This window comes from Phaenicophaeus curvirostris, chromosome 27 (assembly GCF_032191515.1).
Source record: "Phaenicophaeus curvirostris isolate KB17595 chromosome 27, BPBGC_Pcur_1.0, whole genome shotgun sequence".
NCBI lineage: Eukaryota > Metazoa > Chordata > Aves > Cuculiformes > Cuculidae > Phaenicophaeus > Phaenicophaeus curvirostris.
The window spans coordinates 3,084,794-3,098,903 of record NC_091418.1 but is presented as its reverse complement, the minus strand read 5'-3'; the positions used below and the strand labels follow the sequence as shown (position 1 = coordinate 3,098,903).

The following is a 14,110-nucleotide window of genomic DNA, read 5'->3' as shown; positions in this document are numbered from 1 at the left end:
AATTCCCCCAATGTCTCCCTGGCGGAGCCGGAGGCCGCTCCCCCTTGAGGCAGAGGAGACCGGGGACAGGGCAGGAGCAGCCGCGCTGCCTCCCTCGCTCTCAGCCCCGCTTTCAGCCTCCCTCTGCCGGGTCCCGCCTCCCCCTCGCCCCCTCCCTGCCCCCCAGGAGCCGTGTCCCCCCTCCCGGGGTGGCTTGGCCGGGGGGGTCCAGCCCTTCCCGGCCCGGTCGCGGGGCGGGTCGCGGCGATGGCGGAGGCGGCGCAGGGCCGGGTGCAGGCGGCGGTGGAGAACGCGGTGCAGGCGCTGGAACGGGAGCGGATCCGCGGCATGCAGGCACGGGGAAAGGCGGGGGGGGACGGCCCGGAGCCGGGCATGGGGTGGAGGGGGGCCGAGAAGGGGCTGGGGACCGCGAGGAAACGCTGCCACCCCGCCCCCCCCCAACCCCTCCGCCTCCATCGCCATGTGCACGGCGAGAGCGCCAAGCGCCGGGACCCACAGCCCCGAGTCCTACTGCAAGCCTTGAGCCCCCCCTGCAAGCCTTGAGCCCCCCATGCAAGTCCTGAGCCACTCCTGCAAGCCTTTAGCCCCCCATGCAAGCCCTGAGCCACTCCTGCAAGCCTTGAGCCCACCCTGCAAGCCCTGAGCAACCCCCCCGGGGCATGGCTGGGTCCCCCTGCAAGCCCAGAGCCCCTTACTTGCAAGCCCTGAGCCCCCCATGCAAGCCCTGAGCCAAGTCCCTCCTGCAAGCCCTGAGCCCCTCTTGCAAGCCATGAGCCCCCCTGCAAGCCCTTGAGCCCCCACTGTGAGTCCTGAGCCCAGCTCCATGCCCTGTGCAAACCCTGTGCCCCCACTTCAAATCCTGAGCCTCGCCCGGTGCCCTGTGCAAGCCCTGTGCCCCCCAATGCAAGCCCGCTGTGTCCCCCTTGCGCTGTGCTCCCCCCATGCGTGCCCGTCCATGTCCTCTGCTCCCCCCCGACACCCCCCACCCTCTGCTCCTCTGTGCCCTGTGCCCCGCAACATGCCCCATGCTCCCTGTGTCCCCCCATGCCTTGTGTCATAACATCCTCTGGCTCCCCATGCCCTCTGCTCCCTTCTGTGTGTGTCCCCCCATGCCCCCTGTGCTCCCCCTGTTCCCTGCGCTCTCCCCATTCCCTGTGTTGTCTCCCATTCCCTTTGCTCCCCCCATTCCCTGCTCCCCCCATTCCCTGTGCTCCCCCCATTCCCTGTGTTTCCCCCATTCCCTGTCTCCCCCATTCCCTGTTTCCCCCATTCCCTGTTTCCCCCATTCCCTGCGCTCCCCCCATTCCCTGTGTCTCCCCCCATTCCCTGTCTCCCCCCATTCCCCATGCTCCCCCAAGCCCTGTTTCCCCCATTCCCTGTGTCTCCCCCCATTCCCTGTGTCTCCCCCATTCCCTGTCTCCCCCCATTCCCCATGCTCCCCCAAGCCCTGTGCTCCCCCCATTCCCTGTGTCCCCCCCATTCCCTGTGTCCCCCCATTCCCCATGCTCCATGCTCCCCCCATTCCCTGTGTTTCCCCCATTCCCTGTGCTCCCCCCATTCCCTGTCTCCCCCATTCCCCATGTGCCCCCCATTCCCTCTGTCCCCCCATTCCCTGTGCCCCCCATTTCCCTGTATTTCCCCCCAAGTCCCCCCTGGGAGCCTCCTGCCACCGCAGGCTCGTGTCCCATCCGCGTCCTGGCAGGCTGCTCCCCCAAACAAGGGGTTGTGTCCCCCACCCCCAGCAACACCCCCCCCGCCGTGTCCCCGCAGGGCACCGTGTTCCGCTGCAGCGCCCGGTGCTGCGAGGACGCGGCGGCCTCCATGCAGCAGGTGCAGCGCTGCATCGAGCGCTGCCACGCGCCCCTCACCCAGGCCCAGGCCATCGTCACCGCCGAGCTGGAGCAATTCCAGGTGGGGGGACACACATATCGTGGAAGCACAGGGTGGGGGGCACAGGGAATATGGGGGGGGGGGGACACATGAAATATGGGGGTCACAGGGCACAGGGGAGACGCCAAGACCTGCTGACCCCGCTTCGTGCTCCCCAGGACCGGCTGAGCCGCTGCACGCGCTGCACTGCAACGACAAAGCGAAGGACGCGCTGGAGGCTGGGAGCACGGAGGCACGAGTGCGGGAGCAGCTCGACGCCTGCCTGGCCGCCTGCGGCGACGACCACGCGCGCCTCGTCCCCGCCATGGCCAAGAAGATGAAGGACAGCCTGGCCGCCATCCAACAGTAACGGGGGGCGCCGGGGCCCCCCTGCACGCTCATTAAAGGCGAGGTGCCGCGCTCCTGCCCCGCTGGGTGCTGCGGGGTGGGGGGCACGGGGCTTGCAGGGGGCGGCTTGTGCCTGGGGGTGCTCGTGCGGGGTCAGGGTAGGAGGGGTTGGGGCGCTTGTGCACGCGGTGTGGGGTGAGGTGTGCTCACTATGGGTGGATTCCGCACACTACGGGGATGACACTGAGCTGGGTGGAAGCGTGGATCTGCTGGAGGGTCGGGAGGCTCCAAAGGGATCTCAACAGGCTGGATCCATGGGCTGAGACCAACGGGATGAGGTTTAACAAGGCCAAATGGCGGGTCCTGCCCTTGGGGCACAACAACCCTGAGCAGCTCCAGACTAGAAGTCTGGCTGGAAACTGCCTGGAGGAGAAGGACCTGGGGGTGTTGGTTGAACAGGAGCCAGCAGGGGCCCAGGGGGCCAAGAAGGCCAAGGGCATCTTGGCTTGGATCAGACCCGGCGTGGCCAGCAGGGCCAGGGAGGTTCTTCTGCCCCTGGACTTGGTGAGACCGCTCCTCGAATCCTGGGGTCAGTTCTGGCCCCTCCCCACAAGAAGGATGTTGAGGCTCTGGAGCGAGTCCAGAGAAGAGAACGGAGATGGTGAGGGGGCTGGAGAACAAGGATTGCGAGGAGCGTCTGAGAGAGCTGGGGGTGTTTAGCCTGGAGAAGAGGAGGCTGAGGGGAGACCTCATTGCTCTCTCCAACTCCCTGAGAGGAGGTTGTGGAGAGGAGGGAGCTGGGCTCTTCTCCCAAGGGACGGGACAGGACGAGAGGGAATGGCCTCAAGCTCCACCAGGGGAGGGTCAGACTAGATATCAGAAAGGAATTTTTCACGGAAAGGGTTATTGGGCCCTGTCCGAGGCTGCCCAGGGAGGGGCTTGAGTCCCCTTCCCTGGAGGGGTTTGAGGGACGGGTAGACGAGGCGCTGAGGGACATGAGTTAGTGATTGATGGGAATGGTTGGACTCCATGATCCCGTGGGTCTCTTCCAGCCTGGTGATTCTATGACTCTATGACCCCTACACGTGACCGGTTGGGGGCCCTGCGCGCGCTCTCATTGGCTGCCGGGGGGGGGGCGGGGGGCGCGCGGGGCGCCGGGAGGGGCCGCTGATTGGCTGCCGGGGGCCGGGTGGGCGGGGCGAGCGGGCGGCGCGCGGGGCGGTGATTGGGGGCTGGGGGCGCGCGGCGGTGACGTCAGAGCGCGGCGCGCGTTGGAGCGAGGGGCCCGCGGGACGCCATGAGCAAAGCGCACCCGCCCGAGCTGAAGAAGTGAGGATGGGGTCGGGATTAGGGCCGCAACCACGATCGAGGGCTGGAGCGGGGTGGGGAGAGGCGGGGAAGCCGTGTGAAAGCCGCGGGGAGGCGGCGGGGACGGCCCCGCAGCGCCCGGGCTCCTCCGAGCGCGGCCCGGCCTGCACCGCGGGGGCCGCCGTCATGGCGGCTGGGGGTGGGGGAGGGGGTGGGGGGTGGTCGTGGCTCTGTCCTTGCACTCTGCCCGGTACTGACTCCCCTGCCGCTCTCGTTGCAGGTTCATGGACAAGAAGCTGTCATGTGAGTGTTCGGCCGCCTTCCCCTCGCTGCCTTTCCCTGCTCCTGCTTCTCCACAGAAGGAGCTGCTTCTCCTTAGCCTCTCCCTGCTGCCATCCCCACCCCCGCTACCATCCTCCTTTCCCTGCTTCCCTTTACTCCCTTTCTCATTCTCCTGCTCTCCTCCACAGTCACCTCCTTCTCCTGCCTACCCCCGGCCGCCTTCCTCTGCTCCTCCTTGGTCCCATGGTGCTCCCCTTTTCTCGTGTCGTCTCCTCCCCTGGCCCCCCTCCCTTGTTGCCCTGCCCTTCCTTGGCCACCTCCCCCTACTCCTTCCCATACTGTCTGCTCCCAATCTTCTTCTCCTCTTACCCCCCTTCCCAGCTGCCTTCCCCTGCTGCCCCCATCTCCCTCTCTTGCCCTCCTTCTCCCTGCCCTGCTCCTCTCAGTCCGTAGCTGCTATCTCCTGCCACACTCCCTGCCCTATTTGCCTTCCCCCTGCTCCTTCTTTCCCCTCCTGCCCCCCCAGTTTTCCAGCCCCCGAGCCTGCCTTCCTGCAGCAGGGATCCGGGGAACGCCAGCTGCCCGGCAGGAACCAAACCACCCCCAGCAGGCTTTGACTTAGCGTCAGGCTTCAAACCTCATTAATTAGCATCACTATTAATCCAAAATTCACACCGCTCATTTCTTAGGATTAGTCTTTCCTCACAGCGTGGGCTGTGACACTCGAAATGCTGAGCTGAAAAACCTCTCTCCCCGTTGTCCCCGCTCGATTTCAGAGCTGCGGCTCTGGCGAGAGGACGTGGAGCGCTGTCCCCTTCGTTCAACCCTCCCCCGTTTCTTGCAGTGAAGCTGAATGGCGGGCGGCACGTCCAGGGGATCCTACGGGGCTTCGATCCCTTCATGAACCTCGTCATCGATGAGTGTGTGGAGATGGCACCGGGAGGACAGCAGAACAACATCGGCATGGTGGTGAGGGCGACCAGGCACAACAGGAGCCTGTAAAACGACATGAAATTTAAGAAATTATCTTTGCTGCAACACGCAGAACACTCCGTGGGGTTTGAGAGCTAAAAATCAATCAGGATTTAGCCCTGGAGAGGGGGATTAAAGTCAATTTTTAGCACAGCATCAGCTTTTTAGGGGAATAAATCTTCAGAGGGGGCCTGCGGTGCAGCAGAATGGGGAGACCACGGGTTATTTCTCACTGCCTGCTCTGAATTCCAACTCCTAGGTGATACGAGGAAATAGCATCATCATGCTGGAAGCCTTAGAACGAGTATAGCGCCGGAGGAACCAGCCGTGACCACACCGATCCCGCCTGTTTTCTTTACTCCTGCCGCGACGCATCCCCCAGTGTAAACTTATTGGGTTTTGTTAAATACATTTTGTAATGGTTGACGTAACTGCTGTGAGGCACACTTGCTTTTCTGGGTGAGAGGACGCTGGTTCCTCAGCCAAGCATGGGGTTCGTTCTGCTCTAAATACCTTTCAAACTCTGGGAAGGCCTTTGGGAGCCTTAATTTCTTGAAGAGGACGTTAAATTGTTACTTTTGGTGTCCTTCCCCTTAGTATCTTGTAAAGAAGTTGCTGTCGGGGTGTGTTGTGCTTGGTCACCGCTTATTGGTTCTTAATTCCCAGCGCAACGGTGAAATTCCCCTCTGCAAAGGGTATTTGTGCCAAGCTGGGCTGCTTGAAAGGAGGGATTTTCTTTAGAAATCAGGATTTTTACTCTTTATTTCCGCCTCATGGCGTTGTGGTGCAGGAACCAAAGCCTGGGGGGGGCTCGACTGGCTGGAAGAAGCCTTTGGATCTTTCTCCTAAGTGGGAGCCAGGGAGCCACTAGCCTTTTTGGTTTGATTTTGTGAGGAGAAGAACTTCCTTACGGGCCCTGAGGGACAGAGATGGTCCGGTTTTGTTGCCATTTTCAATATAAAGAGGTGCCAAGAGCTTTCTGAAGTGCTGCTGAGGAGGAAGAACGCCACGAACGCTGCCTCAAGGACATGAGGTTGGATATTAGGAAAAGGCTCTTCCCCCAGAGGGTGGTGGAGCCCTGGAACAGCTCCCAGGGAAGCAGTCGCGGCCCCAAGCCTGATACAATTCCAGAAGCACTTGGACAAGGCCCCACGGGGTGAATGTGCAGGGACAGGAGTTGGACTCGATGATCCTCCTGGGTCCCTTCCAACTCGGGGAATTCTAGGACTCAAGAACACGGCCCCGGCTTCCTTCCCAATCAGTGCGTTCATTTATTTTTAACAACAATACTCAGGAAGGGGTGAGGTGTCACAGCAGTAATAGACACAGGCAAGGGATGCAGTAACTCATTAAAAGGGTTTTTACCAACCCAAACCTAGCGGTTACCAGCTTTAACTAACTTAACACTTTCAACCCTTGCCCAAGCACAGGATAGCAGTGGTTTTTCCTTAATTTCCACCCATTTTGGCTGCTCCCAGCAGCCCAGTCCCCCCTCCTGCAGGTTACAATACTTCGTTTGAAGGCAAATTAGGTGCCCAGCCCCGATTTCCACCACACCAAGAACTAAATTACTCTACACCTTTCAGAAAACAGTCAAAGCAGAAAGTTTTACAGTCAAAAAGTTGATTTTTTTTTTTCCCCCAGCCTGAACCCCTTCCAGAGAGGGAAAGCAATATCTGGGGTTAATCACAGTGATGCAGCTCGAGAGGTTAGCAGACTCCTTACTGCTGAGGACACTTTGGGGGTCAATATGGCATTTAAAACTTGAATTTTGCATAAGGGTAGCTTGAGGAGCTTGCTTGAGGACGGTCCAGATGCCTTGGGGAAGCTTCCTCTACCTTTCCACCACTGCTGTAGCCAACCGGCTCGCTGAGTTGCCTGGGTGTCCCTTCTTCCTAAGGAGCAAAGCAAGGAATTAATCATTCGTTAGCGTTAATTACGGCTAAACGGCTACAGTAGGTGATTCCTCTCCAGAGTAGGCAATTCATCTCCAGCATAGGTGCTCCCACGAGGATCTGGCTGGTGGCTGCATGGGGCTCAAAGCTCTGTTTTCAGCTTCTCGTGCAAATCCTCCTGGTCGATCTTGTCGGCGTTGCCGTACCACTGGTGGTAAGCGAGGAGGGCGGCGTTTTTGGCTGCGATCGCGCTCATCTCCATGGCGCTCGCTGCCCGCTCGATGCCGTTCAGGTAGTAGATTCGCTCGTGGAGGACGATGGGAGGACATTTCTCCGGGGGGCTGTAGTGGGGATACGCCAACCACGGCTTCACCGCCACAGAGTCGTAGGAGGAGAACAGCAAGCGAAGCTGCTCCTTGGTGAGAACCTCCTTGGAGAACACCTTCCAGACGGCTGACTGCAAGGGCAGCTTCCCTTCAGCGTTGACGTCTTCCACGGGAGACACCACCGCAACGCTGTTGATGAACAGTTTGGGATTCTCTGTAGTGAAGACGGCACCGAGATGGAAGGCGGAGGGGTCGTGGTAACCGAAGAAAGAGGCGTTTAATTGCCCGTGGACTAAGGTGGTGACGGTCTGGTGGTAAGGATTTGGGGACTCCGGGACAGGAGGGTCGAAGTTCTTGAAGGTGATGTCGGCCATCGCGCGGCCCAGCGGAGCAGCGATGACGACGATGTCGTACAAATCCGATGTGAGTCCCGACGACGTGTTGTAAGTCACCTGGTAGAGCTTCACTGGGTCTCCTAGGGAGAAGAGCTCAGGTAGTTACAGGAGCCAGCAGGGGCCCAGGGGGCCAAGAAGGCCAAGGGCATCTTGGTTTGGATCAGAAACAGTGTGACCAGCAGGGCCAGGGAGGTTCTTCTCCCTCTGGTGAGGTCGCTCCTCAAATCCTAGGGTCAGTTCTGGGCCCCTCACCACAAGAAGGATGTTGAGGCTCTGGAGCGAGTCCAGAGAAGAGCAACGAAGCTGGGGAGGGGGCTGGAGAACAAGGATTGTGAGGAGCGTCTGAGAGAGCTGGGGGTGTTTAGCCTGGAGAAGAGGAGGCTGAGGGGAGACCTCATTGCTCTCTGCAACTCCCTGAGAGGAGGTTGCGGAGAGGAGGGAGCTGGGCTCTTCTCCCAAGGGACAGGGGACAGGACGAGAGGGAATGGCCTCAAGCTCCACCAGGGGAGGGTCAGGCTGGACATTAGGAAAAAAATTTTCATGGAAAGGGTCATTGGTCCCTGGCAGAGGCTGCCCAGGGAGGGGGTTGAGTCCCCTTCCCTGGAGGGGTTTAAGGGCCGGGTGGACGAGGCGCTGAGGGACATGGGGATTGATGGGAATGGTTGGACTTGATGATCCTGGGGGTCTCTTCCAACCTGGATTCTGTGATTATCCCACACAGTGGATGGAAGGAATCCCCCTTGCCCTGCTGACAGTGCCTTTAAAGCACCAGCCCACCTGGGCTCATCACGCCGTGTGAAGCTGAAACAGTTTTAGAACCTCAGGTGGGCTCAGCTGAGGGAGGGCTGTGACCTGAGGCTTTGAGCAGAGCACAGTTTTTACTGGGTTCAGTTTTGGGCACCTCACTACGAGGGGCTGGAGTGTGTCCAGAGAAGGGAATGGAGCTAAGGAAGAGGCTGGAGAACGGAGGTTCTGAGGGACCTGGGGCTGTTTAGTCCAGAGAAGAGGAGGCTGAGGGGAGACCTCATCACTCTTGGCAACTTCCGTGAAGGAGGTTGTGGTGAGGTGGGTGCTGGGCTCTGCCCCCAAGTAACAAGAGATAGAATTAAGAGGAAATGGCCTCAAGCGGTGCCAGGGAAGGTTTAGATATTGGGAATAATTTCTTTACTGACAGAGGAGCAAAGGATTGGACCAGGCTGCCCAGGGCGGTGGTGGAGTCTCCATCCCTGGAGGGGTTCAAAAAGCAGATAGACGTGGCACTGGGGACATGGTTTAGTAGGCACGGTGGAGTTGGGCTGATAGAGGAGCTTAGAGACCTTTTCCAACCTTAATGATCCTATAAAAGACTAAGGAAGACCCACTGTGTTCCTTCCGGCTGCCAAGAGCTGCATCCAAGCGGTGACGGAGACCAACACTGATCTCCAGCTGCTGGAGCGTCCCCTTCCCCTCCGAAGGGAGCACGAACCCAACTCACCTGTGCGCACGGGTCTGATTTTTGGCTCTATAGACACGACCATCCCAGGGATCACTTCGGCTTTGGAGGAGGAGATAAGGCCAGTGCAGACGAGTTGGTTCCCCCCTTTTATGGACCAAAGGCCGGATTCCACCCCTGCCAGAGACACAGCACCTGCAAGGAAACCCCGGTTCTCAGATGGGTTTGTCTGGCTGCATTCCATAGAGGAGCACTTGGAACAAAGTGGAAAACTGCAGGAGAAAACGCATCCCTTTGAGACACAAGAGCTTGATGAAGGCGACGGCTCAGAGGTCACGCGAGCACCAGCCCTGGAAGCAGGAATCCCAGTGCCCACGGAGAGCACAAGGTCCCTGGGACGGACGCATCGGAAGGTCAACCTACGGAAGACTCACCTACAAAAGCATTGATGTCGAGGCCTTGCCCGTAATTGACTCTCATGGCCGGACAAACCACCTCATTGATGAACTTATGGGAGAAGCCGGCTCTCTGCATGGCTTCATCGATGGTTTGGTTCAGCAGCCGCACGTAGTCGTTCCCTCCCAGGGCGCGAAGCAGGCGCTCGTTGCTGCTGAAGGCATAATCGTGCGTCTGGAAGCGGTAGATCCTTGAACCAGAGACAAGAAATAGGGCTTCAGTCACTGTTCGTTACCTGTGTTGCCCTCGGAACTGCGGAGAATCCCACCGTGCGGCTCCTGAGACACTGAGGCCTTCATGGGAGCGGCAGGACTTGTCCTTGCAGCCAAGCCTTGGCCTGACGCTGCACACCTAAGCAGAGCTGGGTCTTCACTAGTCGTTATTCAACTTTACGGTGTTGAATAACGTACAATATGGGAAGGACACGGAGCTGCTGGAGCAAGCGCAGAGGAGGCCACAGAGATGATCCAAGGGCTGGAGCACCTCCCTTGAGGCCAGGCTGAGAGAGCTGGGGTTGTTCAGCCTGGAGAAAAGAAGGCTCTGGGGAGACCTTAGAGCAGCTTCCAGTGCTGAAAGGGGCTCCAGGAAAGGGATAGGATTGGGGGGGGAACAATTTTCAGCAGAAAGAGGGAAAATTGAAATGAGATCTTGGGAAGAAATGTTTTGCTGTGAGGGTGGGGAGGCCCTGGCCCAGGTCACCCAGAGCAGGGGTGGCTGCCCCATCCCTGGAGGGGTTCAAGGCCAGGTTGGATGGGGCTTGGAGCCCCTGATCCAGTGGGAGGTGTCCCTGCCCATGACAGGGGTGGGACTGGATGGGCTCCAAGGTCCCTTCCAACCCAAACCATCTCATGATTCTATAATTTAAGGATCTCTCCTAACAAAAGCGCTTTCTGCACAGCTACAAATTCGATTCTCTTCGGCACCCAGGTGGCCATCCCACACCTAACACACACACACCCCCACGTGTCCACCACAGCCTCTTGGTGTTTTTTGAGGACGACAGCGCCGATCTCAACATCTCCCCTTGGAGAAACGATTTCCAGTGGGAAGAGGGCCCACAGAGACTCCTTTCTCAGTGGCCACGGAATGATTTCACCCATTTTTACAACCTGGCGGGTGGTTTGGCGCCCATGAGGAGCCCAACGTACCTCATGAACTTGTCCAGAATGTCCTCCACCCACGTGTACATGCGCAGGGGGTTGAGCCCGTAGCGCCAGAGCAGCTTGAGGAGGTTGATGAGGTACCAGCTGCTCTGCTCGAACACAAACTCTTCTCCGTTATAAATACCCATGAGGTTGCTCTGCACCGGGGCAGTCGAGAGGCCTTGAGGAGCGGGGCGAAAAAAAGTTCAATTTAAGGAAAGGGAAAATTTCTATCGCGCTGAAGTAAATAACGCCTCGATTTTAACTCGGGATTGATAAGGGTGAGCAATTAAAAACTGGATCGCCAAGACTGGAAAGGGGAATTAGGTCTGGGACAGGAGCCAGGTTGTTATAGGAAGGGACTTTTGGACCCTTATCAGTGGATGGGGGGCACGTTTTTATCGGGATGGGTTTTTCCCAGGGGGGTAGGGATGGATACGGGAGAGAGATGAGAGGTAGGGGGGTAGCGGGGATGGGTACGGGAGGAGAGGGTGTTGGAGAGGGAAAGGGGGGAGACGGGATGTGGGGATAGTGGGAAGGGAGCTAGGAAAAGGGATAGCGGGAAGGGATAGGAGATGGTGGTGGGGAGATGGGAGGAGAAGCCAGTGGGAAAGGATATTGGGATAGTGGGGAAGGATGTGGGAGGGGGATAGTAGGGGAGGACTAGGGGAATGGGATAGTGGGGAGAGGAGGAGATAATGGGGAGACAGAGAGGAAGGGATATGGGGGCAGGATGGTGGGAGGATGCGGGAGGTTGGAGCTGGTAGAGAGAAATGGGAGGATACGGGAAGGAGGAAAGTAGGAAAGGATACAGGATGGTGGGGAAGGAGAGCGGGGAGGGATGTGAGAAGGGGGGGACAGGAGGGAGGGACAAGACGGGGAGCACTGCTCTGGGTCCCCACATCAGTGCAGGAGGAGGATTGGACCCAGAGCACCCCTTAGGGGAGTTGGGTTTGGAGGAGGGGGGTGGGTTTGGAGTGTGGGGACGCCAAGGGGAGTTGGGTTTGGGATACGGGTTGGTTTTGGGGTGTGGGGATGCTAGGAGGGGTTGGTATTGGGGTAAGGGGGGCTGGTATTGGGGGTTTTGGGGTGTGGAGATGCCAGGGGGGTTGGTATTGGGGGTAGGGGGAATGTGGAAAGGCCACGATGGTTGGTTTTGGGGTGTGGAGATGCCAGGAGGGGTTGGTATTGGGGGTAGGGGGGTGCGAAGAGGCCAGGATGGTTGTTTTTGGGGTGTGGGGATGGTGGGAGGGGTTGGTATTGGGGGTAGGGGGGTGCGAAGAGGCCAGGATGGTTGATTTTGGGGTGTGGGGATGCTGGGAGGGGTTGGTACTGGGGGTAGGGGGGATGTGGAGAGGCCAGGATGGTTGGTTTTGGGGTGCGGGAGGTAGTTTTAGGGGGTGCGGATGCCGAAGCGGTGTCGGCGCTTACCCAGCTCCTTGACAAAGTGCTTCATGTGCAGGTTGAGGGGGTGCAGGACGCTCGCCCCCGCCTCGTAGCTGCTCCCCTCCACCTGCAGCGTGGCCAGGCGCCCCCCCAGCGCCCCGCGCTCCAGCACGTGCAGCCGCACCCCCCGGCCGAAGCGCTGCCGGAGGAAGAAGGCGGCGGCGGCCCCGCCGACCCCCCCCCCCACCACGGCTGCAAGAACCAGCACCCCAATCAGCGTCCCCAGCATCCTCCCTCCCCCCATAGTTCTCCCCCTATAATTCTGTCCCCTCCACCTTCACCCTCATTTTCTCCCCCCTCAAGCTTCCCAGCTACCCATAGGTGCCCCCCAGCTTCTCCCACCCTTCCCCCCTCCCCTTTTCTTCTCTAATTTCTCTCCCCCATTCACCCCCAGTTTCTCCCACCCTTTTCTCCCCGCAATTTCCTCCTATTTCTCTCCCAAATTCCCCCCCAGTTTCTCTCCCCTCTTTCTCCCCCCACCCCTTTTCCTCCCCCTCCCCTCTTTCTCCCCCCTCCCCTCTTTCTCCCCCCTCCCCTCTTTCTCCCCCCTCCCCTCTTCTCCCCCTCCCCTCTTCCCCCTCCTTTTCCTCCCCCTCCCCTCTTCTCCCCCCTCCCCTCTTCTCCCCCCTCCCCTCTTTCTCCCCCTCCCCTCTTTCTCCCCCCTCCCCTCTTTCTCCCCCCTCCCCTCTTTCTCCCCCCTCCCCTCTTTCTCCCCCCTCCCCTCTTTCTCCCCCCTCCCCTCTTCTCCCCCCTCCCCTCTTTCTCCCCCCTCCCCTCTTCCCCCCTCCCCTCTTCCCCCCCTCCTTTTCCTCCCCTTCCCCTTTTCCCCCCCTCCTTTTCCTCCCCTTCCCCTTTTCCCCCCCTTTTCCTCCCCCTCCCCTTTTCCTCCCCCTCCCCTTTTCCTCCCCCTCCCCTCTTCTCCCCTCCCCTCTTCCCCCCCTCCTTTTCCTCCCCCTCCCCTCTTCCCCCCTCCCCTCTTCCCCCCTCCCCTCTTCCCCCTCCCCTCTTCCCCCCTCCCCTCTTCTCCCCCCTCCCCTCTTCTCCCCCCTCCCCTCTTCCCCCCTCCCCTTCTCCCCCCTCCCCTTTTTCTCCCCCCTCCCCTCTTTCTCCCCCCTCCCCTTTTTCCTCCCCCTCCCCTTTTTCCTCCCCTTCCTCTCTTTCTCCCCCTCTTCCCCCTCCTTTTCCTCCCCCTCCCCTCTTCCCCCCCTCCCCTCTTCCCCCCTCCCCTCTTCCCCCCTCCCCTCTTCCCCCCTTCCCCTCTTCCCCCCCCCTCCCCTCTTCCCCCCTCCCCTCTTCCCCCCTCCTTTTCCTCCCCTTCCCCTTTCCCCCCCTTTTCCTCCCCCTCCCCTTTTCCTCCCACCTCTCTCCCCCCTCCCCTCTTCTCCCCCCTCCCCTCTTCCCCCTCCCCTCTTCCCCCTCCTTTTCCTCCCCCTCCCCTCTTCCCCCCTCCCCTCCTCTCCCCCCTCCCCTCCTCTCCCCCCTCCCCTTTTCTTCCCCCTCCCCTTTTCTTCCCCCTCCCCTTTTCTTCCCCCTCCCCTTTTCTTCCCCCTCCCCTTTTCCTCCCCCTCCCCTTTTCCTCCCCCTCCCCTTTTCCTCCCCCTCCCCTTTTCCTCCCCCTCCCCTTTTCCTCCCCTCCCCTCCTCTCCCCCCTCCCCTCCTCTCCCCCCTCCCCTCTTCCCCCCTCCCCTTTTCTTCCCCCTCCCCTTTTCTTCCCCCTCCCCTTTTCTTCCCCCTCCCCTTTTCCTCCCCCTCCCCTCTTCTCCCCCTCCCCTCTTCCCCCCTCCCCCTTCCCTCCCCCTCCCCTTTTCCCCCCTCTCCTTTATCCCCCTCCCCTTCTCCCCCCCCTTTCCCCCCGCAGTTTCTCCCCCGGTTCCCTTCTCCCCGCACCGATGCTGCCGGGCCCTTGGCGCTGCCCGTGCCCGGCCCCGCTCAGGCTCAGCAGCAGCAGGGGGAGCAGCGCGGCCACGGGGGCCGCCATGGCGGGGCAGGGCGGGGAGCCCCGGGGCGGCGCCGAGCTGAGGGGCGCATGCACCTAGAGGCGGGCGGCACGTGACGCGCCAGGCGCGCCGCTGGTGTAGTGGTATCATGCAAGATTCCCATTCTTGCGACCCGGGTTCGATTCCCGGGCGGCGCACGAGCCGTACTGCCCCCTGGGGTTCTCTTTTTTTCATAGCCATCTTAATAAGTGGCAAATTTTAACTTAGTGTGTCTCCCCTAGTGATATGTGTCGGGAAAAATG

General features: G+C 60.3%; 3 protein-coding genes and 1 non-coding gene across 6 annotated transcripts; 3 read left to right on the top strand and 1 right to left on the bottom strand.

Moving 5' to 3' along the window:
• Positions 1–47: 47 nt before the first annotated feature.
• Positions 48–2,239, top strand: FAM136A (family with sequence similarity 136 member A). The gene is given in 4 exon segments (XM_069877657.1): positions 48–333; positions 1,771–1,911; positions 2,049–2,069; positions 2,072–2,239. Coding segments are annotated over 4 exon segments (417 nt in total). The 5' UTR covers positions 48–246.
• On the top strand, positions 2,192–5,210 carry SNRPG (small nuclear ribonucleoprotein polypeptide G). 3 transcript variants are annotated; one of them, XM_069877665.1, is made up of 4 exons: positions 2,192–2,281; positions 3,806–3,828; positions 4,652–4,776; positions 5,039–5,210. In XM_069877665.1, the coding sequence occupies exons 2-4, from the start codon at positions 3,810–3,812 to the stop codon at positions 5,087–5,089; spliced, it is 195 nt and encodes a 64-aa protein (XP_069733766.1). In that variant the 5' UTR covers positions 2,192–2,281; positions 3,806–3,809; the 3' UTR covers positions 5,090–5,210. The 3 variants fall into 3 exon arrangements, with proteins under 3 accessions (XP_069733766.1, XP_069733765.1, XP_069733764.1); XM_069877664.1 differs by having other exon boundaries at positions 2,220–2,276; XM_069877663.1 differs by lacking the exon at positions 2,192–2,281 and adding an exon at positions 3,463–3,546.
• An 816-nt stretch (positions 5,211–6,026) lies between these two features.
• Positions 6,027–13,849, bottom strand: PCYOX1 (prenylcysteine oxidase 1). Its single transcript, XM_069877401.1, has 6 exons — positions 13,759–13,849; positions 11,857–12,063; positions 10,432–10,606; positions 9,262–9,473; positions 8,870–9,022; positions 6,027–7,475 (listed from the first exon to the last, which is right to left on the bottom strand). Exons 1-6 carry the CDS (start codon positions 13,847–13,849, stop codon positions 6,817–6,819), a joined length of 1,497 nt encoding a protein of 498 aa, XP_069733502.1. The 3' UTR covers positions 6,027–6,816.
• Positions 13,850–13,934: 85 nt separating this feature from the next.
• Positions 13,935–14,005, top strand: TRNAG-CCC (transfer RNA glycine (anticodon CCC)). The gene has a single exon. It is a non-coding gene; the product is annotated as a tRNA-Gly (tRNA).
• The last annotated feature ends 105 nt before the right edge of the window (positions 14,006–14,110 follow it).